Source organism: Lynx canadensis, chromosome D3 (assembly GCF_007474595.2).
Source record: "Lynx canadensis isolate LIC74 chromosome D3, mLynCan4.pri.v2, whole genome shotgun sequence".
In the NCBI taxonomy this organism is placed as follows: domain Eukaryota; kingdom Metazoa; phylum Chordata; class Mammalia; order Carnivora; family Felidae; genus Lynx; species Lynx canadensis.
The window spans coordinates 38,083,213-38,110,605 of record NC_044314.2 but is presented as its reverse complement, the minus strand read 5'-3'; the positions used below and the strand labels follow the sequence as shown (position 1 = coordinate 38,110,605).

The window sequence follows — 27,393 nt, the reverse complement described above, 5'->3', positions numbered from 1 at the left end:
GTAAGGAGGTCGAAAAGGGTGTATGTGTGTCAGAATCTATTTTTCATAGACGGCTACCACACGTTTCTCTTACAGTGTGCTTTGACATCCTCCCATTTATGGTTCTGATGGAGTCTGTATCCCTCCTTGCAACTGGGTTACCAGCGAAGTATGATAGAAGTTACTCTTAGGGCTTCTAAGAGTAGATTCTGAAATCCCATCCTCTTCTGTCTGTTCTTTAGGGATGATCATGCTTGGAATCCAGCTCCATATTGTGAGGGAGCCCAAGCCGTGTGGAGAGGTGTGTGTGGGTGTTCCACAAGAGCTCCAGCTGAGGTCCCAACCAAAAGGCAACATCAACCATCAGTTGGGAGGCTGAGAAAGCCATTAAGATGTCTTCAGTAGTCAGCTACCTTCTAATTACAACTGCTTGAGAGATCATAAGTCACAACCTGCTACTTGTGTCTAGTCAGCCTGCAGAATAAAAGATAATGATTGCTGTTTTAACTCACTAAATTTTGGAGTGATCCTTTATGCAGCAATAGGGACTCAGTAGGGTGTTGCTGTTATCTATATTCCTGTGTAACAGGTGATCCCCCCAACTCTTAAACTTAACCATTTTGTTATAGTTCATGGTTTTGTGGATCAGGGATTCAGGAAGGTCTTGGCTAGACAATTTATCTTTGATCCACATAGTGGATCACTATTAGCTGCGGTGGCTGAGACCTTTGGTCATGAGCCTTGGAACCACCGTTCCCTATCGCTCCTTTTCTTTCCGTGCTCTCTTCCTCCCCATGATCTGTTCCTAACAGGGCCTCTCCACATGGCTTATACTTCCCACAGCATGGTGATGAAGGATAAATAAGCTTCTTACAGGGCAGCTGGATTCCAAGAGACCAAGGAAGAAGCTGCTAGTCACTGTAAGGCTAGGAACTAGTTGGCATAATTTTTATGCCAATAAAATATACTGCTAAAAATCTATCCCTCAAAGCTTCCACAGGGCCTGCCTAGACTCGAGGAGAGGAGAAATAGATCAAACCTCTGAAGGGAAAAGCCTAAAAAAATGGTGACCTCAGCAGATAAAGCAAGAACCTAGCTTTATATCTCAAAGTGTTACTTTGTAAATCTTCGTATGCCCCATTTGATGGATGAGGAAGCTGAAACTAGGGAAAGTAATTTGTCAAGATTACTCAATTTTGAAGGACCAGCATCTAGATTCAAATTTGAGTGGTCCATTAATCTTAACTATGACCTCTTTCAACATCTACTCCTTGCAAAAATAGTAACTATACAATGTATACTATATTTTTTTTTAAATTGAGATATAATCGACATATAACATTGTATTGGTTTTGTGTGTACAACATAATGATTCGATATCTGTATATATTGGAAATGATCACAAGAAATCTCGTTCATATCCATCACCACACATAGTTACAAATGGGTTTTTTTGTTTGTGAAAATGAGAACTTTTAAGGTCTACTCCCTCAACTTTGAAATGTACAGTATTACTATTGTCACCATGTTGTACATTATATTCTCAGGACTTATTTTATAACTGGAAGTTTGTACCTTTGGGCTCCCTTCACCCATTCACCTAACTCTCACCCCTCACCTCTGGTAACCACCAATCTGTTCTCTGTATCTCTGACTTAGGGGGTTGTTTGGTTGGCTGGCTGGTTTAGATTCCACAAATAAGTAAGATCATTTGGTATTCCTCTGTATGACTTATTTCACTTTGCATAATGACCTCAGGGTCTATCCATGTCATCCCAAACGGCAAGAGATCTTTGTTTTTTATGGCTGAATACTATTCCAATATGGGGGGAATTTTACCATGTTTTCTCTATCCATTCATGTGTCCTTATACATTTAGGTTGCTTCTATGTCTTAGCCATTATAAACAATGCTGTTATGAATGTGGGGGTGCAGATATTTTTTCATTTTCTTCCCATTAACAACCCAGAAGTAGAATTTCTGGATCATATGTTACTTGTATTTTTCACATTTCGAGGAAACTCCATACTACTTTCCTGAGTGGCTGTACCAATTTACATTCTCACCAACAATGGACGAGGATTCCTTTTGTTCCACATCCTTGCCAACATTTATTTCTTGTCTTTTTGATACTATTCATTCTAATAGGTGTGAGGTGACACTTCATTGTAGTTTTGATTTGCATATCCTTCATAATTAGTGACGTTGAACACTTTTACAAGTACCTTTTGGCCATTTGTATATCATCTTTGGAAAATGCGTTGAGTTCCCTCCATTTTTTAAATCAGATTGTTTTTTTGCTATTTAGTTGTAGGAGTTCTTTATGTATTTTGGATATTAACCCCTTGTCAAATATGACCTGCAAATATTTTCTAATTTATGGGTTGCCTTTTCATTTTGTTGATGGTTTCCTTTGTTATACAGGAGGTTTTTAGTTTGATGTAGTTGTTTATTTTTCCTTTGTTGACTTTGCTTTGGTGTCAAATCCAACAAATAATTTCCAGGACTGATACCAAGTAACTTTACCCCTATGTTTTCTTCCAGGGGTTTTAAGGTTTTAGGTCTTCTGTTTAAGTCTGTAATCTATTAGTCATTTTTCTGTATGATGTAGGGGTCCAGTTTCATTCTAACATATGTTGCTGTCCAGTTTTCCCAGCACCATTTATTGAAGATACTGTTCTTTCCCCATTATATATTCTTGCCTCCTTTGTCATAAATTAATCCTATGTATTGGTTTATTTCTGGGCTCTCTATTCTGTTCCACTGATCTATGTGTCTGTTTTTGTGCCAGTACCATACTGTTTTGATCACTACTGTTTTGTATTCCAGTTTGACTTCAGGAAGTGTGATGCCTCCAGCTTTGTCCTTGAGATTGCTTTGTCTATTCTGGATCATTTGTAGTTCCCTACAAAAGTTAGAATTGTCTGTGTTTATTTGTCTGAAAAAATGCCATTGGAACTTTTATAGGGATTGCATTGCATCTGTAGATTGCTTTGGATAGTATGAACATTTTAACAATATTATCCATGAGCATGGAATATCTATTTGTGTCTTCAATTTTTTCATCAGTGTCTTATAGTTTTCAGGGTACAGGTCTTTCACCTACTTGGTTAAGTTTATACCTAGGTATTGTATACTTTTTGATCTCATTATAAATGAGATTGCTTTCTTAATTTCTCTGATAGTTGATAAGTATCTAGAAATGCAACAGATTTCTGTATGCTGATTTTTGTACCCTGAAACTTCACTGAATTCATTTATTCTAACAGATTTTTCATGGAGTCCTTGGGATTTTTCATATGTAATATCATGTCATGGGCAAATGGTGACAGTTTTACTTTTTTCTGCTTTGGATGCCTTTTATTTCTTGCTGAACAATTTATACCATGTTTTCTCAATTCTAGAGTGCTATTTTCAATAAGGAGGCTATTATCTCTGCCCTTCCCCAAGTACAAGGGTGCACATGTGTGTACGCGCACGCACACACACACACACACACTGCGGCTTTAGTTTTTTTTTTAAAGCTACAGAAATATTCTAAATAGCTTGATCATAGGCCTAACTCTGAACCAATCCTTAGGGTCAGGAAGATGAAATATTGTAATTGTCAAACTCAGCTAGAATCACAAGGTTTGAAGGAATTGTTCCCACAAGGATGGAAAGACAAAAAATAATAAAAATTCACTAGACATGCCATTGCTTCTTGTTTATAATGATCCCATTGCATTCTTAAAGGCTGATAGGATCTTCCCTGAAGACTGGAATTTAGGGGCTTGGGGGAAAGTATGAGAGGCAAGCTGTGGAGGAGATCTAATCTGAAGAATTGATTGGAGTTGTATCAGCTGATTTTTAACTCATTGTGGCTTTCCATATGGTGTTGAGACTAAGATCCTTTCGTATTTCCTAAGAATCTGATAACTTCATTTAGAAATTAAGTGGAAGCTAGCTGAAGGTGACTCTTTGTTTTCATGTGCTCTGCTGTGTAGTTGGACCCTTCATGTTCATGTTCTGTAGATGTTCAGTGAATGCAAATTGAGGACATGAAGGTACTTGGCTTTATGAGCTCTTGATTAAGCACAGTATAAGCTCTAATTAGAACACTTCTGATAGAAACTTAGTCTTCATGACTTCCAGTTGCATTCTTTTTTTTTTTTTTTTTTTTTTTTAATGAACTAAGCTTCTTTAATTTTCTTCTTAAAAATTTTATTCGGATGAGGTCAGAAATTGGGGAATTTCTCTTCCATTACTCACACTGCTTCCCAGCTGCTGGCCTCATGTTCCCTTGACAAGCTGTAGAGGAGACATCCGTGAGCCACAGCTCGGCTGTCATGAACATCGTACTTGACAGCGAAGCCCCACCCTCCCAGTGTCCCTGGTTGCTGCTGGTAGCCCAAGTTCTGGGTGCCTCTGAAATTTTGAAGGCCACTGGTGCCTGTTAGAAGTATTGTCTCTTCACTGCACAATTACCCTGCCTCCTGGCTTCACAATTATATTAATGAGTCTCTTGACTCAGTTTGAGCTTTTTTTTTTTAATTTTTTTTTTACATTTATTTATTTTTGAGAGAGCACAAGTGGGGAGGGGCAGTGAGAGAAGGAGACACAGAATCCGAAGCAGGCTCCAGGCTCTGAGCTGTCAGCACAGAGCCTGACGCGGGGCTCGAACCCACGGAGCGTGAGATCATGACCTGAGCCAAAGTTGGACACTCAACCAACTGAGCCACACAGACGCCCTTGAACTTCTTAATATCAAAGTCAGAAATAAAGCCAAATCGGTTAGTTGACTTTTGGGAGCCCTAGGGAAATCCTCTCTTGAAAGCTTCTGAGGACTTCTGGAAGATTATTTATTAATTGTACCTATAGGCTCATCATTTCTCTTGCCACACAGTTGAGCCCGAGATGCCTTTTGTCCCCTCAATTCAACAAGATGTGCTTTATGTAAACATGGAAATAAAATAGGGGAAGGAAATAAAGGAATTTCATGAATTTGGGCTCAGACACATTTCCATGAGAGCACTCAAATAGTCATGTCTACAGCTGGATGGTTGAATTATAACGATCTTGGCATAGTGAAAATGAAAGCAGATTTTAACTTCAGAAACAAGTACCAAAAAACAGTGCCTGTGGTTGTCTTTTCCCCTCCAGAAGATAGCAAAGAAATGGACATTGATAGTTGAGGTTTACTCAGGGGGAAAAAGTTAATTAGTATCAATAAAGGGTAAGAAAATACTTTGTCTCTATTAATCATGTATATCGCTAACCCCAAATCCTGGTATATCTTCCTACTACACCCTGCCCCACCTTTTCCTTAACCATAATTTTCAGCTCCTATCCTTCCACTTCTTCCAACCTCTTCCCATGGATAGTGCTGTTCTGTAGAGTTTACCATCCCCTCCTGGCTGTCCCTGCCTTCAGCCTTTTTCTGGCTTTACTTCTTTGCCCCCTTGACTGAATTAATTGCCTTCAGGGCAGCAATCTACATTCTCTTGCCTCTGTGTTCTGCTGTCTCATCCCTGCTACTCTCCAACCTTAGATTCTGCATTCTTACCCCCCCCCCCCAGGTTTTATCAGACTCCAGTGGAAGGCAGGCTATTGTTAGTGAATAAGAATGACTACTTTGACACCTGGCAGGTACATTCCTGCCCAGCTTTGCCACTTCTTGGCTGGTGATCAGGCTAAGTTATTTTTAACTAGTTACCTCGTCTAACGAGTGAGATTTAAAGTCGCTCCTTCCTCATAAGCTTTTGAGGATTAAAGTACCTGTTCAATTAAAGACTAGCACTTGGCCCGTTAAATATTCAGTAAATGTTAGGCGTTGCTATTGCTAATCATTGCCATTGTTAGCATTCCACATCTGTGCCAGCAGACGCTGCTAACGCTGCTACAAATAAGTAGCTTCTAACTTTAGTTTTAAGTGGAAGTCTTTACAATGGCCATTCAAAGCCCTGTACATTCTGGTCCTTCTGTTACCTTTCTGAACTCCTCTCTTCTGACTATCCCCTCAACCCCGTAACATACGCACTCACTCAAGTGAGAATTCCATGAGGGCAGGGAATTTCGTCTGGTGTTGTTAATTTCTGTATTTCCAAAACCTATAATTGTTCCTAGAGCATAGTAGGTGCTCTATAAATATTTGTTGAATGAATGAGCCCTGATCACTGCCTTGGTCAAAGCTTTACCTGTTTCCCCAGGCATGGTTACTTTATTTTCTATATTTCTGGGATACTTAATACATTTTTCAATTATAACATTTATAACATTGTATTTTTATGGAAAACATACTTAAGGCTCTTAAATTTAGCCAGCTGGTATAATTCAAAAGCACATTTTTATTTAATAGACTGAAACCACATTGCACAGATTTGATTGAAAGATTACAGAAATCATAGTGCTGAGTGTTTTTAAATTGCATTCCCATCATGTTGTATGAATTATTCCACAAAGTTAAGTCCAAAGCTTGAGAAAATCCAAGGAATCGCAAATCAGAAAATTCCAACACACAAGACATCTTAGGCAGTGGCGATGTTCTATCTTTTGACATTATGGAAACCTTGCTATTTTACCAGCAGATAGGAGGCTTGCAAAATTCTATATGAATATATCAGTGTAGCTATAAATATGGCTGATAAGTAATCTCCAAGGACAAATAATCTCAAAAGTCCATCACGAATGAGCACACCTTTTAAGTTGGCTTTAAAGGGAGCTTCATGTAGGGGGAAAACCTTATGCACCAATTTTAAGTAAAAGGCTATTACTAAAATCAGGAGGCGTCATATCATAAAACTCTCATCAGATCTAAAGAAAGAACTAATAAAAATCTTTGATGCCTTGGGATTAAAAGTAGTGAGCAAGAACCAATCCCAAATACATTTCTATGCCACCAATGCAATTTCAGGACCAGCACCACTGGCTGGCCAATTGTATATTCCACTGCTATTATTTTAAATGTGGAGCATATTTTTAAGCCATTGATTGGTAACTTGTCCCTGCCATTCTCTACTGGAAAATGTCCTAGGACATACACATGGGAGAAATTACTTGTCCCAGGGCAGCAATGTGACTGCTAAGTGGAATCTTCTGTCTACATCCGGAGGTGATAACAATCTAAGGAAGCCCCCCATCTAAAGTGGTGTGACAGCTGTGAATGCCTTTGACAGCAGCGATTATCAGCTTCAGTGAACATGTTTTCACCTGGAAAAGGCATTTGTGATGAGTAAGGGCTTCTGGGATGGAATCAGGATTAATATCCATTCTTGGCTAATGATTTCAGATCTTCTCTGTATGGTCTTTTGATTTCTCAAATCCAAGATAATGCAAAATCCCTGTCCTAGATGAACTTCACATGTTAGAAAAGTAGACCAGGATTTTTGGCAGTGCTTGCTGGCTGAAGTCTCCAGAGAAATGCGATTGTGCTATAGGCTAGGAACCCTAAAAATTAAAATCTGTGGTGGTACCCAGTTTGATCTTCCTTGAGTAGGCCTGTGTTTGAGACATCTGATGGTTTCCTTTTTTTGCTTGTTACTCTCATGGCTCTGTGTCCTCTGGGTCTGACTTAGTAATGCTGTTCTCCAAACATGCATTTTAAATATGTTTTATCATTCTGTTGGGATGTGGGTCATGACCCCACTAGAATGGGGGCTCACAGGAAGGGTCAATTCATCTGGTGCCTAACAGGTGCATATTAATGAACATATTGGCCCCTCCATGCTGGAAACTTTTTAGTGCAAATACTTGTTGATTCCAGTTAGTTTCCAGTACTACGTATGAACCTTGATTTAATATTTCCTCCTTCCTTGAATATCTTGGTTTAGTCAGAATATTAGTGACTTTGTAGAGAATTATGGTTCTCCATACTTGATTACTTCTTTATTTTCTTCAGTTATCATTAATGGGTCTGATCTGAAATCCAGCTTCTTAAAACTACCTTTGAGAACACCTCAAATCCAGTAAACCCTTCTCTGCCCTTATGTGATTCAAACTTGGTGACATTTGTCTTGAGAGATTTCTTTTTGAAATTCGTTTCTCTTCTGGGCACAGTGAAACCACTCCCTCTTTGATTAGCCCCACCAAGCAAAATCCCCCTGTCTTTCTTCGCAGGCTTCTCTTTTATTCTTGGGCTTTTAAAGAGTTCTACGCCAAGCCTTCTCTTTCGCTCTATGGGCACCAACACCCACAGCTTCAGTTCTCACCTATGAGATATTTCCTCCAAATCCTATGTATATCCAAGTCAAACATACCAAATAAATTCAAGGACCCATATGTTCCTTTATTCAACAAATATTAAATGAACAACCACTCTGTGTGAAACCCAGTAACCACTCGTTCTCATCACTTGGGTGTCCTAGAGGTACTTCTCTCTATACAAACTTTTGACAGCCTTTCTTCCAGAAGGGCGATTCCATCTGTATTTCCTAGTTTGATAAATGATCCCATTATCTATTTGGTCAACCAAGCCATAAACTTGAAATTCATTTGAAATGTCTTTCTCCTTCACTAACTATCCTTAACCTCCATCAACGATGGTGCCCACACCCATTTAGTCAGAAAATCCTAACAATTACACCCTCTGAAGATCACAGATCTGTGCTTGCTTCCACAGCCCCTTGGCCACTGATTTAGTTGAGGCCTTTATTGCTGACTCATGTTAGCTTTCTCCAATATTCTCTACACTACAACCAGCATCAGACCTTTGCGATCTGCAAACTGCACCATTAATTTCTCTCCCTACAACACTTCATGCTTCTAAAACACCTTCAGAATTAAGTTCAAGTTCCTTCACTGGGCCATGGCACCTTTCTGTACCTGGTCCTTGCCCTATCTTTCGGTGCTGTGTACTCTGCTCTTGGTCCATACTAAACAGATTGCTGTTTCCCAGAGACTTCACTCCCTTTCCTACTTCTGTACCTAAGTATATCTGCCTGAGAAATCCTTTATCTTCTCACTATACTACCATTCTGTTTTAAATGCGATACAGCCTAATGGATAAGCATATGAACTTTGGGGCCAGGAAACCCTGAGACGCAATACTGGACAAGTGGCGTTTCCTCTTTTTGCCTAAATTTTGTCATTAGGGTTTTTGGGAGAATCAAATCAGATATTGAATAACTGAATGAATTAGGTATTCATTTAGTGCCTACTACCTGCCAGGCTCTATTCTAGGAGATCCAGAGATAGCAGTGAACAAAAGAGTTGGAGCTCCTACCCTAATGGATCTCACATTCTATCTTGCACGTAGGAAGTGAACAAAAAAGGTTATAATTATTACTCATCCAAGGCTTAGGAGATAGTTCCTTGGGGGAACTTTTCAGACGTCCTTCCTAATTTCCATTCTAAATTAGGTGCTCATCTTTGATGGGTCTATGTCACCCTGTATGGTACCATTATTACAGCATTATGTTGTATCATAATTGCTGGTACTTTTATCTTGCTCACTACAACCTTATGAGTTCCTCAAGGACAAGCCTAGGACCTTCCCTATTGTACCAGCTTCTCATACACAAGAATATGCCTTACCTATTATTATTTTTTTTAATGTTTATTTTTAAGAGAGCAACAGATCACAAGCAGAGGAGGGGGGAGAGAGAGACAGACAGACAAACAACATGAAGCAGGCTCCGGGCTCTGAGCTGTCAGCACAGAGTCCCATGCAGGGCTTGAGCTCACAAACCATAAGATCATGACCTGAGCCGAAGTTGGACACTTAACGGATTCAGCCATCCTGGCGCCACCTTATATAGAACATTTACCACTAAAGAGCCTTTGTCATATGCCAGACACTGTGTTAACTGCCTTAAATATATTCTGTAACTTCATCTTCACAGCAACCATATGAAAGCAGTATTATCACACCTACTTTCTAGGTGAGGAAAGTGAGGAGCCTAAATCTTAAAGATGCAAAGTAACTTGTTCCGGTCACATAGCCAGCAGGTAATGAAACCAAGCAAGGAACCCAGATCTGACTGGCTCCAGAGGCCCAGTTTTAATCCTGATGCTTGATGAAGGAGCTGTTTCTCCATGGGGCAGTTGGAAATGAAAGACAATGGTCTGCATATATTTTATTTTAGAAACACCTGGGTACATAAGATAAAACCTTAATCCACACTCAGATATTCATAGATGCTTTTGCATAGTTATTTTTTTTCTATAATTGATCTATGTGGTAGTCCTTACCCTGATGAGAGGTGGGAAAACAAATGGTTTTAAACTTGTCAATCCACAGAATTCTAACCTATTGGAGTTTAGACTATCTTTGAGTAACTCCGTCTCTTGGGTGGTTGTTCAGTTTTTTAGATGTCCTTCCTTCCCCCTGGCCCTTCTGCCTAACCATAGCAAGCCACTGATTTTAGTCTTGATTGTGCTGGGACTGTACCTTGCTTGGGGAGGGAAGTATTGGGGAGACGCTCGTTGAGGTGGTTATTTCTCAGAGTCTCAAATGGGAAAGGAGGTCAAGGTAAGTCCCAGAGGCTGAGAACAAAGCCAGACCTCTGTAACATCTCCCTTTGGGGACCTGATTTTTCCTCCTTTCATCTCCTTATACTCAGTCAGGTTTGGAAGGGGTAGACTCTTTCCTCCCCCTCCCTGTCTTTTTGGCACTTCCCCTGTATCCTACAACCACCTTCCCAAAGTGGAATTTGCCCTCTCTTTTTCCCTAGGGCTGAATGGGAGAATGGCTGCCAGGCTACTTGATTTATGGGGAAAGGAATGAAAACACATCTGTTTAGTATTTTCAAATTATTACCCCGGTTACCCCAGTGTCTCCGAGGGTAATCACAGGTCTTTGGAGCTCTCTGGGTCCCTTTATAGTATCATGGCTCACAGCAGTCTTAGAAGAAGATTTACAAGAATTCTTAGATACCTCCTTCACCTGACTCACCACCCCTCCCTTTTAGCCCATCAACCCAAATTCTTGGCCATAGTCCTCTCCTTCATAAGCAGCACAGAAACAGTGGGACTATAATTTCCACAAAATAAGATGGGATAGTCAATGAACTATACATTCAAATTCTGACAAATTTAGTCCCCATGATAACACCAAATTATTGCTTAAATATGGGATTGTGGAGAAGAAAGCTGTACTAAAGAACCCAAAATGAGAGGATGTACTCTAAAAACATTAAATACTTGATTTGTAGACTGTGCTTTTCACCTCCAGACTATCCCCAAAGAAAGGGGAAGCTTTGGTGAAAGGGAACAAATTAGTAAGGAAATTGACAACTGTGGGGCCAGTAACAGAAATAGTAAGAGGAACTGTGGATCTTTGTAGCAATGACTGCACACACTCACAGGCCTCATTAGCTCAGTGTGCAGTGTGAGGCTTGCTGTATATCTCTTGTACTTAGATATGTTTATCTGTGTACCTTGCAAGTCTTAGGTCAGAAGTAGATCCTTACTGTACGAGGGGGGAAAAAAAAATCTCATGTGATGAGATTCACTGGAGTTCACTGGAAAAGCAGAAAACAAAAACTTCTAAAATATGGCCCCAAAGAAGAATATAAAATAGAAAACAAAAAACAAAAAAACCCAAAAAACCCTGTTTGAGATTATCATTACCATCTGGGTTGCGAACTTTTTGCTTCTAATTCTAGAAGCTTGGTGCCAGAAATAACTTATTACCACGGAGATACACTGGAGAATTGTCAGGAATGACAAAGTTGTGGGTTGTTTTTTTTTTTTAAATGTCTGTGCCACAAAATGATAAAGCTGATAAACCATACAATGATGTGAACGGATGAGCCATATAGCCTCGTACTTTCTGCTACATACATTTATGCTGTCTTTTATACCCCGGTTCTTCCCTTCACACCCACAAAAGGTCAGAGACCACTTTTGATGAGCAGAGATCCTTTAAAGTCTCTTCTCCTCTCTGAAGGAAAGCAATGGATGCATCTGGGGTCTGTTGAGAGTTTATAATCTAATCCATCGACTTTGCCTAGTACTAGCAATTCGGCTCACAGGTCTGTTCACAGTGGTCATGTTGCGAATGTACATAAAGTACTTGATTCTTACTTACCTTGATCTATATTTATGAGCTCACATTAAATATAGATCAGTACTGTCCAATCACATTGATAAAAAGCACGTCATTTTGATGTTCCAGTTCACCACTTCCTAGCTCTGTGACCTTGAGCAAGTTACTTTAATCTCACTAGTTTACTCATTTTTTTTAATATATGAAATTTATTGTCAAATTGGTTTCCATACGATAGTTGACTCATTTTAAAATAGGGGTGATGATAATCACACTTGTCTCATAGCCAATGTATTTGAAAATTGTGTGGCAATGATACAGAACAGCTAGAATGTGGGGAGCTTTCAAATACTTGAGTGTTGACTTGTTTAATACAAATGAAAATAAAATAAATGAGTTAATTATAGGTATCTAGAGGCAGTTGAAGAATTGGAATTGGGGGCTCTTGGGTTACCCTGTGCTAAAAGGGTAGCTATTTTTTTAAGCCCTCTTTGAGAATTCTTTTGTGCAGATAATCTCTTAATTTGCAATCTTTAATCTTCACATTACTAAAGGAAAGGCTACATTGATTGGAAGGAAAAGCAGTTTTCTTTTAGGTTTTCAGCTTTGGGGCTTCTTTTGGGAAGGAGGTTGCTGCTGTTGAGAGAATGGGGGAGGAAGCCGATAAGGCGAACGTTTTCTAGAAGCAGGCCACCATATCTTTCTATATATTTTTTGAAACCAGACCGGGCTTAATTTGAATGCTGTAAGAACTTGGTATTGAAGGAGTTAAAGGGTCTCCCACACCCCTCTGCCTGAATCGTTCTTTTGTGTACACAGCTGCAGTTGGAGCACGGGTCGGAAAGGAAATGGTTAGAGGAAGAGCTGGTTTTCAGACGAGGCGAGTCTGCGAGGGGGGCTGGGGGTGGCCTGGGGTTTTACGTGCCAGATGTAGGCCTGCCCCGGTGCCTGCCTGGAGCTGCTGGCATGGTCACGCCTCGGCCCAGTGCGAATTGAGGAGAGGTGATGAGTTAGCGGGTTGCTATGGTGACAGGCCCGGCCACGTGACCCGGTGCTGCTGCCGGCGCTTTGACGTCAGCAGCCGGGAGGGCGGGACGCAGGAGGGCGGGGCGGGAGCCGAGCGGGGAGAAGGGAGCCAGCGAGCAGGCGGCAGGCAAGGTCTGCGCGAGGAGCAGGCGAGCGGGAAGACGCGACGCAGCCACCTTCCTCACCAGCCAGCCCGCCGCGGTTTGTTCCCTACCTCGGGAGTGCTCCAATGCCTGGTCCGACCCAAACCCTGTCCCCAAATGGCGAGAACAACAACGACATCATCCAGGATAACGGGACCATCATTCCTTTCCGGAAGCACACAGTGCGCGGGGAGCGTTCCTACAGGTAATGGGGCTGGCACCGGGAGCGGCGCCGGGCGGGGGAGCTCGGCGGGGGCGCGCGGAAATCCGGCCCGTTATATAATGGAGCGGACACTGCGCCCGGACCGGGCTGCAGACGTGCGTTCACGAGGGCGCTTGTGATCATTTGCTGTTTCCATGTGTCATGTTAGCCGTGCATTGAGGCTTCATGATTGCAGATGGAGAGCATTTTGTGAATAGGTTTGCTGCCTGCGAGGGGTCTCCTTCCATCGCCTTCCTTCCACACTGGTAAAAACGCAAGCAATTTCTTCCCTTTCTCCAAAGAGAGACACGCTGTAGCACTTCCTTTTCTCCTTTCCTTTAGATTTTAAAGGAACCATTGGGTAGGCTGTGCCTAAAGGCAGAGAACGGGAGGATGGCGAGAAAAATATTTGCGCTTGCCCTGGTGTGTGTGCAGGAAAGATGGAATCCTCTAGATTAAGCTGCAGTCTGTGATGTTAAACCGCCAGATTGATGGAGCTTTGTAAGAATTCTGCTCGCTGATTGGTGCAAGGATTGACAGCAGAGGTCACCGTGTCAGACATTCACCAAAATCTTCTCCATAGAACCCGTGGTTTATTAGAAAGAGACCAGACTGCAATGGACCTGAGGAAAACCGGGTGCCCTTATGCATTTTCTTAGGAGTTTATAGCCTCCGCATGGGTGGGGGAGCCCGCCCTTGTTTAAACAGTAGGAAGGTAATTCCTGCTATTTTGCTGAGGTCTGATGTGAGGCTGGGACTGATCTTGGTCATTGTATTGTGAGCTTTTTGATTAATGAGTCGGACTGTAAGGTTGGCATCATTTTTACATTAGCATATCTGGCAGTATGTTCTAGTAGATAAGCTCATTAAAATTGTTTGCATTGTTTGATAAGGATAACAATGTAATGGAGAATGCAGCTAGAGCCTAATGCAGCTCAAGGCCAGAATTGAGGGGAGACTGATAGCTTCCCTCATATTTCCTCTGAAGTTCTTTTGTACTGGGGTAGTTATTTTTAAATGTTACCTTGATAACCACTAACAATGCTTTTGCTTTCAGGCAGAGCCCACATACCTCTAAAGCGCATCCTCTCAGCTAGTGAGCAACAGGAAATAACTCTTTTTTTTAATGCCTTCATCTAAACGTTTGTTCAGATGGTATTATGGGTATTCGGTGGTGTGTATAAATATGACATAATTACAAAATAGGACCAAGAGTACCCCGACTTCCTCTGTGGCCAAAGAAACCCTATTTGCTGACTCAAAAAAAAAAAAATCATAAGCAACCTTTGCCCTGTCATCTCTGGCAGTTACATAAATACTTGGAGTTAATTTTGGCTGTGCCCATGAGGTCACCAAAATCTCATGCCTTATGGTTCCAGCTAATAGGTTGACATGGCATCCTTACAGATTCCAAGCACTTGTTATTCTCTTAATATAAACCAAAATTGGTCCACAGCTTCTGGGACTGTCTCCTTTTGAAGATCCTTGTGATTGGAACATTGGGTCCCTTCTCTCCCTTACTCATCCACCTTTCCCTGTGCACATTCCAAAGCCTAAAATAGAACTGAAAAACAAAAAACCCAAACCCTGAGTTGCTTTTAAACCTCACTTCTTTCAACTGTTCTTAGGGATAATAAATTTGAAACCCTCGTTTCTTAAGTGACTTAATCTCTGCCGTATAAGTAGCAGTTGCTTGTAAGAGTTCGAATTTTACCACATACGCCAAAGGAAGTTGCCTAGTTGGGTTTTATTAGTCATATAAACAAACTTGAAATGGCAATGGAAAATTACTTGGTGGTGGAAAGGCTAAATGCTACCTTTTGGTGGCAAACTATTGCTATAAAATGAAATCTTATTTACCTTTTAAATTCAATCTAAGTTATTTCCATGTCCTAAATTATTTCCAGTTTGTTTTGAGTCCCTGTAATGGTACCTGAAATTCTATGAAAAACAAAACTGAATTTAAAGAAGATCTGACTGCACAAAATTCTGAAGTCAGTAAGAGCATTATTGCATTTGTATTTTATATAATAGGATTACTGGACACCATAGTGAGAGATGTCATAGGTTAAATGAAGAAGGAATCCTCCAAGGTGGCATTGGTATTAAATTATACAAAGGGTGTAGTGTACGCTAAGACAGATCCACCTTATGTTTTCTTTGGTCTGCTTTCCTTTCAAAGTGGATGGCCCATATAGTACAACTCTCACTTACTTTTTGGAGGGGCATAGGGGAAGGAAAAATGTGAGACATTTTTCTATCCAGGAAGTGTTCCATAATTACTTTGGCATCTTGAGGCTGGAATAATATTGCCATGTAATTGCTGAGGAAACTTGGAAGGTACTGTGAAAGCCCAAGTAGAGAGATTTAACCAAATAAAGTCTACTTTGGTGGTGGGTTCATTATAGCCCTCAAAAATTATATGTGCTTAAGAGTTCTTTTTGAGTCCCATGGAGTGTCTGGGTAAGACCGGAGCCCTGGGACCATCAGAGGGAATTCTTTTCCTGATTCCGTTGCTGACTTCTTTACCAGCAGTTCCCTTACCTTTGGCTTCATTTTCTGTATTTGCTCGTTAGCTTCAACCATTTAAAACAAAGACATTCTTAAACGATCTATGTAAATACAAGAAGAATGCCATTACTACTGCAAAGGGATCTTCCCGGAGCTCCAGGACAAGAGCTGGCATAGGTGAGAAGAGGAGAGGACACCTAGGGAACAACACTGTTCTTTCCAGCACTGTCAACTGGACAGATGGTCACTCTTCCCAGCAAGAGACATTATTGTCATGACATTTGCACTGGATTGTTTACAGATAAGGGTCAAATATGGTTCATGACCCAGATTATCTTAATCCAGGTATCTCTTTGTGTAACCAGGCCCATTTTTGTAGCCTGGACTGGAGAGGGTGGTACGCCATTATTGAAACCCATGTGCGCTTTGATAGGAAGAGCAAGTTGCCTTTCGGAAATTATTCTCATTAGTAATTTCAGTTGAAAGGAACCGGTGCAAAAATGGCTCAGCAGGACTGTGTGGATGTTTCCACCATTCATGTTCACTACTGTGTGAGTGCCTTGGACCCAGCTTCCTCAGTGCATTTATGAGCACGAGAAATCCATATATTTTAAGAGCTGCTTAAAAAATAAATGTGGTGTGGGCCATCTGAGGTGACACTGTTTAATTCACAGAGCGAATGAGTCGTGCTCTGGCTCTCCCTGGAGGAGCTACTCCCTATAGCTCTGTTTCATGCAGATGCTAGTAGGAAATGAGATTTATTAACTGGCCTTCTGCCCACTGCATCTTTGTTTGCATACTCCAGTCTTTTAAGAATGAACGTATAAGTCCAGGGGACTGTTTCCACATGAGTGTTTGAACATGCAACTACAGTAGCATATGTTTCGGAATACTTAAAAAAAAAAAAAAAAGGCTTGGCCCCAGGAAGTGGACTGTAAAGGAAGGCAAAACTTAAAATTTAAGCCTAAGACCTTGGCCCTCCCACCCAGCATTGCCAGTTTTGCAAAATGAACTCTTAAGAAAAATAAAAAGAAATATCGTGTGTGTATAAAAGAGTTGTGAAGGCATGTTCCATTTCATAGATGCTGTCCTAACACGGCTTTCTCTGACCAGAATGTAGATTTCTGATCCTTACTCCCCACAACAGCAGCTGCAGACAGCAAAAAGTCTAGCTTCGCTTGTCTATTAGGTATGTCACAGTATCATCTGGGTTTACTTGTCATAGGAACTTTTCGGAAAGAGTGACTTTTGTCCTTAATATTTTTCTTCGTATTTGTAAAAATCACAGGATTACTTGATGCTTGGTAGGTGCCTAATTTTCAACTTCTCTTCAGGGTTCTTTGTCCGAACTTCTGTTAAGGGGTTGGTCTTCTGGGCACCTGTGGTGAGATGCTCACCCGTATTCAGCAGTGGGTGTCACTGGTTGTATCTTCTTACAGGGCACAATCCTGGCAGAACAGTGGCTTGAAGTGGTCCTCTGAGTTGAGGACGTTGATTTCCATATTCAGTATCTTTTCTGTATTGATAGGACCTCTTGAAGCTTCCATGAATAATCCCTTAGATTAATGGAGTAGGAAATACTGGTACTAATCTAAATATTCCATTCGGTTTAGACAGTTCGACAAATTCCTGAGATAGGTCTGAGATAGATGCCCCTTAAGGACTTTGAGTTGGAGCAAAGTCAGATGTATAAGCAACTCCTTGTGTAACAGATTTACCTTGTTGTGAATACTTGGCTTGATCTAATAGTAAACGTGGTTTGCATTTCCTCAGTCCACAGTGATTCAAAGTAGAAAAAGATCCCCTCAAAGCCAGGGTGCTCTAGGAAACTAAACAACACTGAGGAAGACCGTAAGTCTTGGTGAAAGGAGTGTAGGCTTTAGAGTCAGAATTTTCATTGGCCTGACAAGGTGTGCATATTGGGCAGTAGTGGAAGATAAGGCCGAGGCATTGAAAGGCAGGCAGGGTAGTCAGAACTTGAAAATTGAAGGCTAATGAAAACTCATTAATGGAAAAACAGCATAATGAAAATAGAAATGCATGCTGGCATTTATCTCTTGTTTTGAAATGGGAGTTGAAAGGAAATGGGGAGTCCTCCAGTGCCCCTCCCTAGAGGGCCAGAATTGCTAGAGAATACTCAGTTTGCCCTGACTGAATTCTCAAGCCCCACCCTAGAGACTAGGTGTATGTTCCTGACTTGAGTCCTCCTTCCGGGAGTAGAAGCAATCAAAGCAGCTTTGTCCCTTCACAGGACTGGCAGTTAGCTCAGACAGTGACTTCTGTATTTGTAGAAGCCCAGTTCATAGTTAGCTGTAGAGCTTCAAGAGGTAGCTAGCATATAGCTTCAAGAGGGCGCTGTTCTAATCCTCCCAAACTCAGAAGCAGGGTGGATGATACTTCATTGCGAAGGATCCTTCTGAGTCATTTAAGGCCAGAAAATGTACAGATATTCTCAGATGAAGCTTCCTGGAGCACTCCAAATGGCTCCAGAGCCAGTTCCTTATACGGCTAGAAGGTGATCCCCTTGATGGCAGGTTCTAGAGTAGACTGAGCATTTAACCTGGATTGAGTAGATTTGCTTACTTTTGAATTTTTTACATTTCACTTAAAAAAAATTGATTTGTTCTTTTCTTGTGAAAAGTATGTTTCTTCACAATGAAATATGTTAGAATATATATAGTTAGAATAGTTTCATTCTTCCTGACTTTAGGCTGCCATTCAGTGTCGGCCTCTGTGATACTAAATTGGATGTGTCCTACTCCGCTGGCATCTTACGCATAATTCCAGCAGCCCTTTTTCCTATAACACTCCACACACATCCCACCAGTATGACAGAGACCTTGCTTCTTAGTTCATTTCAAAATTCTGATGGTTTATCTCAGTGTTTGGGGCCCTTAGAATTTGTATTTTCCTGAGAAAATTCTTTCAAAATGGAAATGTATAATTCACATAGGCAAAAACTGAAATTACCCACCTTTCAACCTGTAGTATGAATCAAAGAAATTTCTCCAAAATTTTTTTGTTAAATGCATCCCCTAAGGGTGATCATTCATTTTAATGAAAATAGCGGGATAAAGATTAAACAGTTTTTGTAGGCCACCAAGAAATAATTTCTTAGTAGGTTACTTAAAAAAAGAAAACATACTTGTACGTTTTCAGTGTCAGATCTCCCCTGGCTAATTAGAATTTTACTCACTTGAACCAGGACAGACTTTCTTCTTTAGGCATGATTTTTTTGTTTGTTTGTTTCTGAAAGAGCAGAAGGTGATGATATATACATAGGATAGTCAAGTTGGTATGGCTCCTTTTAGTGATGGTGTACTTTGTGTAGTTTGTCCAGTAAAGAAAATATGGCTAGAGCTCAGTCTTTGTTATTTCTAGACCTGACTTGCTAGAGGCAAGAGGCATCAGATTTTGGCCATGACTTGGAACAGAAAAGAAAAAGGGCAAGAGATTTGAGAGCGAAAAGTAGGAGTTAAAGATGTATAGTGTGCTCAGGGGCGCCTGGGTGGCTCAGTCGGTTGAGCGTCCAACTTCGGCTCAGGTCATGATCTCACGGTTTATGGGGTCGAGTCCCACTGACAGCCAGAGCCTGGAGCTTGCTTTGTATTCTGTGTCTCCCTCTCTCTCTGCCCCACCCCTGCTCTTGCTGTGCCTCTCAATAAAATGAATAAAAACGTTAAAAAAAATTTTTTTTAATGTATAGTGTGCATTGGTAGTCTATAAGACTTGTCATCTATCATAGAGAATTGGTCCTGGAGTCGGTGGTCAGTGTTGGTTGTTGCATAAGCCTGAAATTTCTCTTCCACTGTTCTTCCTTAGATTTCTGTGATCCCATTTTTTTCCCCCTCAGAAGTGGTGTTTTTGTTTTGCTTTGTTTTAAAGACATTAATTTTTTTCTTGAGTATAATCCTATCCTGGCAAAGCCCTGAGAGGTAACTTGTCAAAATTGCCAGAGGCATGAACATTTCGGGGACATTTTCCTATGCTAAATAGCAGTATCCCTTTATTTAAGAGCCCCCAACCCTGTGATTCCTTGCAGGGTTTGCATTTGGTGGGTCCACACATCGGGAGAAAGTGAAGCTTCCAAAGTGGGCTCCACCCCCTACCACATCTATTTCCTTTTGTCATTTTGAAATACCAAAACATGTTTTCAAGTTGTTGCTAATGCAGCTTTTTAAATTCCCACTTCTGGATTTTACATAGGAATTGAGATTTAAGCCCAAACTCCCACAGTCGCTCAAGAATCTATTCTTTAGGCAACCTTACTGACTTCTTCTCCACTCCTGGGCCCCCAGAATGCAGAGGGAAATATTGCACAGCCCCTCCTCCTAAAACCCCCAGGGTCAGGGACAGCAGGCTGTCAAATAGTACTTGGTAGGAGGCATCTGAGAAGGTGGGGGGACCCACACTTGACCCCGATTTTTGTGATCACTGTCCAGCAGATGTGAAGTTATCAGTCCTGTAACTTTCACAAGCTTTCAGAAATGGAGCATTGTAAATAAAAACTGTGTGTGTGTGTGTGTGTGTGTGTGTGTCTCCCTTAGTATGACCTCTGTAAATAAGTTTTAATACAGCCATGAGGCACAAGTCTCAGCAATGTTGAGGGACCTGCGTAGGAAAGTTCCTTTATCCTGACAGAAAGTCACGTGGGAAGAGTAAAAGGCTTATCTCTTTGATCTCCAGATTTTTATGATAGTTGCATTGACCATCGCAAGGTTAAATACAGTACAGTATACTGTTATACAGAAAGGAAAATAAGACTATTCCCGCTTACTTGATGTGCACAGAGAAACAGAGAATAATAATGGTGGCAACTGCACAGATAAGTACACGTGTACCATTTTGTTTTTAAATTGGAATTCCATAAATGTATTGCCTCATCAGTGGTGGTTCAGTTAGTACTTTAATAGCACGAATTTTAAAAATTAGTTTTCGTTTAGCATTATCTCACAGTTCGTGGGTTCGAGCCCCGCGTGGGGCTGTGTGCTGACAGCTCAGAGCCTGGAGCCTGCTTGAGATTCTGTGTCTTCCTCTCTCTCTGCCCCTCCCCAACTCGAGTGTGCTCTCTCCCTCCCTCCCTCTCTCTCTGTCTCTCTCTCTCAAAAATAAACATTAAAAATTTTTTTTAATTAGTTTTCATTTAAATCATGAGGTTTACGGGCTGAAATATGCTGGGAAGCATCTCAAAATAACAGACTTACTGAAGTCACATGGATGATGGTAAAGAATTGCCTAATGCAGGTACTATTCTTACATTAAAAAAAGGTCACAGATCACAAATGAAATGTGCTCCTCCAGTATCTGCCCTGTGAGGCTGCGCACATAGCAGCCCATAGCCCAGATTTTGTTTCATTTTCTCCCGGCTGCTCTGGAGCCGCCGCCTGTGTTGATCTGTAATGCGTCCGGCCTGCTTAGTATGCTCCAGGAATATTGTACTAACTGCAAAATAATCCTCTGGGAGATTTCTTTCTCGATACCCCCTTGGAATTTTTGTTTTCTTCTCTTCGTTTGGGCACCTGCTGTGTGTGTGAGGTGCTATGTGGGCCCCTAAAGCTGGAGGTACCATGTCAGTGCCATTTTTTCAGCTGCAGACTTCTGGCCTCCCCAGCTCTTCGACCAGCTTCCTACCTTCTGGAAGTTATTGAGCAATATCTGGCCTTAATGTGACCCCTGCGATAGTGCCATGCCGGCAGGAAACCAGCCATCTGCATTGACGGTACCTCCCTGCTCCAGCCCCCTCACCCCCCAGTCTGGATGAAGGCTGAGCGAATCCCCATGGAGACTGACCAATTAGGAATAAACAAAAGGGGAGCTCTGAGTGCATTATCCCAGCTATAGGGACCTGCTCACCATCAATAACCATGAAATAGAAAGCTTGTGGAGTTTGTGGGCTGAATGTCTTGTTAGTAAAGGAGGATGGGGAAGAGGGGGTGCTCGGTGGGTACAGTGTGAGGGCTTCCCAGGCGGGTGTGCCAGCCTCTCCCTCCTCACTCTTTGACCCCTGTCTTTCTGTGTCTGGGAGCAGAGTGAATCTGCCCCTCCAACGCCAGCTCTCCAGAGAGGAGGAGAAAGAGATGAGAGCCATCAGCCAGCGAGGCCGGGGGCTGATGGCAGAGAGAACAGGGACCTGTAAGTCTTTGCAAAATCCCCTAGTGGGGCTAGCAGTGCACGGTAAATTGAAAAGCAGGTTTGGTGTTTGAGAAGCCAGGTTTTCTCTCCCTGGGATTTCTGATCTGCACATAGCATTGTCATAACATTGACTTAAAGGTGTCAGCATGAATAACAGCAAACATATTTCTAGCCTGTGTGACGACTGTGTCACTGCTACCTCAACCCCAGTTCAGAACTTGGACTGGACTGAGCAGATGGTCTGCACCATCCGGCACCTCCGTTCTTGGTCCACCTTCAGAACAGTCGGGGTTCTCAAAGTCTCAGGTTGCTAGAGAGACAGACTCACTATGCCAGCTCTACCCTTTTCTAACCAGATGATCTAGTGTAAACTTTTTAGCCTCTTAAGCCTCGTTTTTCTCTTAGCCTCTTAAGCAGGTGGAAATAATAATAGCATCAGCCTCACAGAGTTCTTAATGAGGATTTAAATGAACTATGGAATATAAAGTATACCAAGCAGTGACTGGTACAAAGTAAACATCTCTTAAAATGTCAGCTAGTAGGGGCACTTACTAGTAGGGGCACTTGGGTGGCTCAGTCTGTTGAGCACCCGACTCTTGACTTCAGCTCAGGTCATGATCCCAGAGTCATGGGATCGAGCCCCACATCAGGTTCCATGCTGAACATGGAGCCTCCTTAAGATTCTGTCTCTCTCACTCCCTCTGCCCCTTTCCCCTGATTGCATACATGCTCTGTCCCTCACTCGCAAATAAATGAATAGAATAGAATAGAATAGAATAGAATAGAATAGAATAGAATGGAACTGTCAGCCAGTATTGTTGTTAGGAGTTCCAGTCTACTGTCACCCTTTTTCTATAATAATCTATTATCTTTGTGGCCTCAGTACCTGTTACAATACCTGGCGTGTAGCAGATGTTAGTTAAAAGTCTAAATTGAATCAGAGGAAAAAATTCAAACAAATCACATGGTAGCCCTTTCCCTCTTATCAGCTTTATTAAGAATTAACTTAGATGCACTAAACTGCATCCATTTAAAGTGTATGATTCAGTGAGGTTTGGCCGCGTATTTGCCCTTGAAGCCATCACTGCCAGAAGATGCCTGGTACCCTTTGTCCGTAGCCCAAGGCAACCACTGCTCTATATTGGTAATTGCTTACATGGTCACCAACCAGTAGGTTACATTTGATCTAAATGGAACCATGCAGATTGTACTCTATAGTGTCTGACTTCTTATAGTCAGCATAATCTTGAGATTCATCCAGATTGGGTTTATCAGCAGTTCGGCACTCTTGGTTGCTGAACAATCCATTGTATGGTTGCACCATATTTTATCATTCACCAGTTGATGGACATTTGGGTTACTTCCAATTCTTAGCAATTATGGATAGAACTTCTGTGAATTGTCATGTACAGTCTTTATGGGAATATATGTTCTCATCTCCCTGGGGTAAATACCTAGGAGGGAAACGATTGAGTCCTATAGTCAACCTTAAGAAACCGCAAATGTCCAGAGCAGTTGTGCCATTGTTCCTGCCAGCAATGCATGAGAGTTCTAGGTGCTTCACCTCTTTGGCAACACTTGGTGTTATCAGTCTTGTAAATTTTGGCCATCCTTAACAGATGTGTAGAGGTATCTCATGGAGATTTTAATTTACATTTTCCTGGAGATGAATGATACTAGCTGTCTTTTTGTGTGCTTATTTGCCTTTTGCGTATCTTTAGTGAAGCGTCGGCTTAAATCAGTTGCCTGTTTTTTAAAATGAGGTGTTTTATGGGGCGCCTGGGTGGCGCAGTCGGTTAAGCGTCCGACTTCAGCCAGGTCACGATCTCGCGGTCCGTGAGTTCGAGCCCCGCGTCAGGCTCTGGGCTGATGGCTCGGAGCCTGGAGCCTGTTTCCGATTCTGTGTCTCCCTCTCTCTCTGCCCCTCCCCCGTTCATGCTCTGTCTCTCTCTGTCCCAAAAATAAATAAACGTTGAAAAAAAAAAAAAAAAAAAAAAAAAAAAAAAAAAAAAAAAAAAAATGAGGTGTTTTATCTTCTTGTTGTTAAGGGGATTATAAAAATGTATTATAGATATTGTAATATAGTCTTGTCTTAGATTTTAATGGATACGGGTCTTGTGTTCTTCACCTGCATACAAACTCCTCAAGAAAAAAGAGTTGATCTACCTGGTCTTTGTCTACAGTGCCTTTTCTAGCAGTTAGGTCCAGCTCTCTGTAGGTATGTATTAACAGACTCTATTAAAATAGACTTTTAAAAAGTAAGGTAACAGAATCTTTCTTCTACTTCGGGGGGTGGGCAGAACGACTACTACACCCACTTTAAAAGTTGCATATGAGTGAGTTAAATTTAAGAGCTAGGTTTTCCTTGGCATCTGGATAGCTAGGGGATGTTTTTTTCTGTGGAGAAGAACCCAGTAATTAAGTAGATACTTTTTTCTTTGTATTGAGTGTCCCCTTGATGTTGGATCAACTTTTCCACTCCTGTGTTTGAGGAAAATGTGTGTAGAAATGTTTTCTCTTTTAAAGGTAGCAAAGAACAATTTTCACACTTTTAAAAATCAGGGTATTTAAGCATTGGATGCCCTCCGTTTTCTTTTTTTTTTTTTTTTTTAACTCAGAGGCAAACATCCCCCAGTTCTTCCTCGATGCATTCTCTTAATTTGGAAGCTTTGGTGTTGTTAGTTTGACTCCAGACTTCTCTAAACCCCCAAGGAGAAATTGCCTTAAGTAGAATTGAGAAACTGGGAAGCAAATGTCCAGTAAAATCTTTGGTTTACCTGAAAGGATCAACTGAGGGACCTTGTGATTTTTGAGAAGAGTGGGGATGCTTAGCTTCCAGAATCTTCGCAGCTAAGAGCCAAATTTTCGTAACCACATATGTTTCAAAATCTAAAGATATTATAAAATATCTTATGACTTCACAAATGCCCTAGGTCTACTAGTACATTTTGTGAGCTTAACTTATTTCCTCTGTCGTTTATTCATCTTCTTGCAAAACCTTCAGGCCAAATTCCAGATGAGTTACTGCTTCCATGATAGCAGTAATCTTGCAATCTAGGTTATGGATGATTATTTTCTGTGGTCTAGTTGGGACAGAGCAGGTCACAGCCACTCAGATATCACTTGAGAATTGAGTGTGTTCTTTTTGCTTTAATTGAGCTTGTTCCGTGAAAGGAAGCCAAATACCATTAGACAGGACGTCCTGTGATTCCCTTAGTTTACGATGGCCAAGGACGTGACTTTTTTTTTTTTTTTTATAAGATGATTGCTTGTTTCCTTTCCTGTTAACACGGGAGCCCAGAACCAGTAATGTCCATTTGGCTTAAAGGACTCTAACTAGCAGACAGCTGAACCTCTGCCAAAAATCACCTGAAGAATTCTGGAACATGAAAAAACGTCCTTGTCTTTTTATGTGAGCCAACAATGATTTGGTCATTATTAGCATTTAAGTGACCACCAGTTCTGATGTCTTGAAATAATAAACTGCCAAAAGAGGAAATGACCAAACTACAAGTTCTTGGAATTAAACAGGCTACCATAAAAATTCTGGAAGCCAGTACATTGTGGTACACCTATACAATGAAATGTAGCACACATATTACACATGAAGATACAACAGCTTTCACAATACGTTAAGAGGAGCAAGTTGATCAGTACAAAAGTGTGTGTGGACTGTATTGATTCCCAGGGCTGCTGTAACCAATTACCACAAACTGGGCGGGTTGAAATTTATTCCCTCAAAGTTGTGAAGACTAGAATCCTGAAATGAAGGTGTTGGAAGGGTTGTGCTCCTTCCGAAGCTTGTAGCTACCTCACTCCAGTCTCTGCCTCTGTTATTCCATGACCTCCTTCCCTGTGTGTCTGTGTCTTTGTTTCCACATGGCCTTCTTAGTATAACTTCCAACTAATTACATATGCCATGACTGTTTCCTAATAAGATCATATAGTAAAGTTTCAAGTGGATGTGAATTCTGGAGGGTCACTCTTCAACCGTGTGTGTGTGTGTGTGTGTATACATACCCATTTTAATAAGTGCATATAAAATTCATACACATACCCCACACACTCCTATAAAAGGTAAAAGTCATCTTTAATTTTATTTCTACTTTTTCTATAGTGAAAAAATACTGACTTAATATAAAAAACATTTTTTAAAGTAACACTTTTGACATCTACCTTTAAAAAAAATGACTTTTTTGGGGGTACCTGGGGTGGCTCAGTTAAGCATCTGACTCTTGATCTCATGGTTCATGAGATTGAGGTTTATGTCAGGCTCTGTGCTGACAGCTCAAAGCCTGCTTGGTATTCTCTGTCTCCCTCTCTCTCTCTGCCCCTCTCCTGCTTGTGCTGCCCCTCTTTCTCTCAAATTTGAAAAAAAAAATGTTTTTGTTTTTTACTAACGTCCCATTTTGAGTTTTACTTTGTCTAATCAAACGAAAACACTTAATCTTAAGACTCTTTCATAGCATATATACACACACAAATACGTATATGAGTCAATATTTTATGGTATTAGGTTTATTATGTTTAGTATACTATCAATAGCCAAAACTGAAATAATGTAAACTATGTCTTGAAGACATTGGGTCAGCCAGCGTAATATCAGGTGTTTAAGTCTGGAGAGGCAAAAAAAAAAAAAAAAAAAAAAAAAAAAAAGTATGCTCAATTGTTGAATTCAAATTTAATTTCTTAAATGTTTTAAAGTCTCTAAGTCAAATTAATTCTAGAAACTAAACCCAGAAACTAGGCATGGGGACAGGATGGGGATGCACTTGACCAAATTTCATTCGTTACATTGGCTCAAATACTGGGTAACTCCTAACATACAACATCTATTCTAGAACTAACTTTATCCGCCAACTCTTCTTATTCTTCAGACTTTGTCTACAGTAATAGCTCTAGTTATTTAGTCAAAATAGCTCTAGTTGTTTAGTTATAGCTGTGAGATCATGACCTGAGCTCAAGTTGGACTCTCAACTGACTGAGCCAACTAGGCGCCCTAGTAATAGCTCTAGTTATTTAGTCAAAACGTTCATATGGGCTTCTTTTAAGTAATTTGCTTTCCCTTAATTATGCTGAATGCTCATGAATTACTTGGGTTTTTTTCTTTCTTTAGTTTTCTCAAGTTTAACAAAACATTCTAAACTCTATAGAGACCATGATCCCCCGCATTTGTTAAATGACAACAGTATATTAAATTTTGTCATTTGCTCCTGTAAATCCTCAGACTGAAAAAGTGCGAATAAGAAAAAGGAGGCTTCAGGCTTCAGAGGCACCTGGGTGGCTCAGTCGTTTGAGCATCCGACTTGAGCTGAGGTCGTAATGTCTCCGTTTGTGAGCTTGAGCCCACATCAGGCTCCTGCTGCCAGCGTGGAGCCCACTTCAGATCCTCTGTCCCCCTCTCTGTGCCTCCCCTGCTTGTGCTCTCTAAAAAA

General features: G+C 41.1%; 1 protein-coding gene across 5 annotated transcripts in view; it reads left to right on the top strand.

Annotated features, from left to right (window-relative positions):
• The window catches only part of MAPRE2 (microtubule associated protein RP/EB family member 2), a 158,916-nt gene that overhangs the window by 46,863 nt on the left and 84,660 nt on the right, over nt 1-27,393 (top strand). Inside the window, exon 1 of one of the 5 annotated variants that reach the window (XM_030292299.2) lies at nt 13,049-13,318. The exons of the other annotated variants lie outside the window; for them this stretch is intronic. Coding sequence (XP_030148159.1) covers nt 13,200-13,318 — 119 coding nt within the window. The 5' untranslated portion in view covers nt 13,049-13,199. Of the gene's footprint in view, nt 1-13,048; nt 13,319-27,393 lie in introns of those variants that run through there. 5 annotated transcript variants of the gene reach the window in all.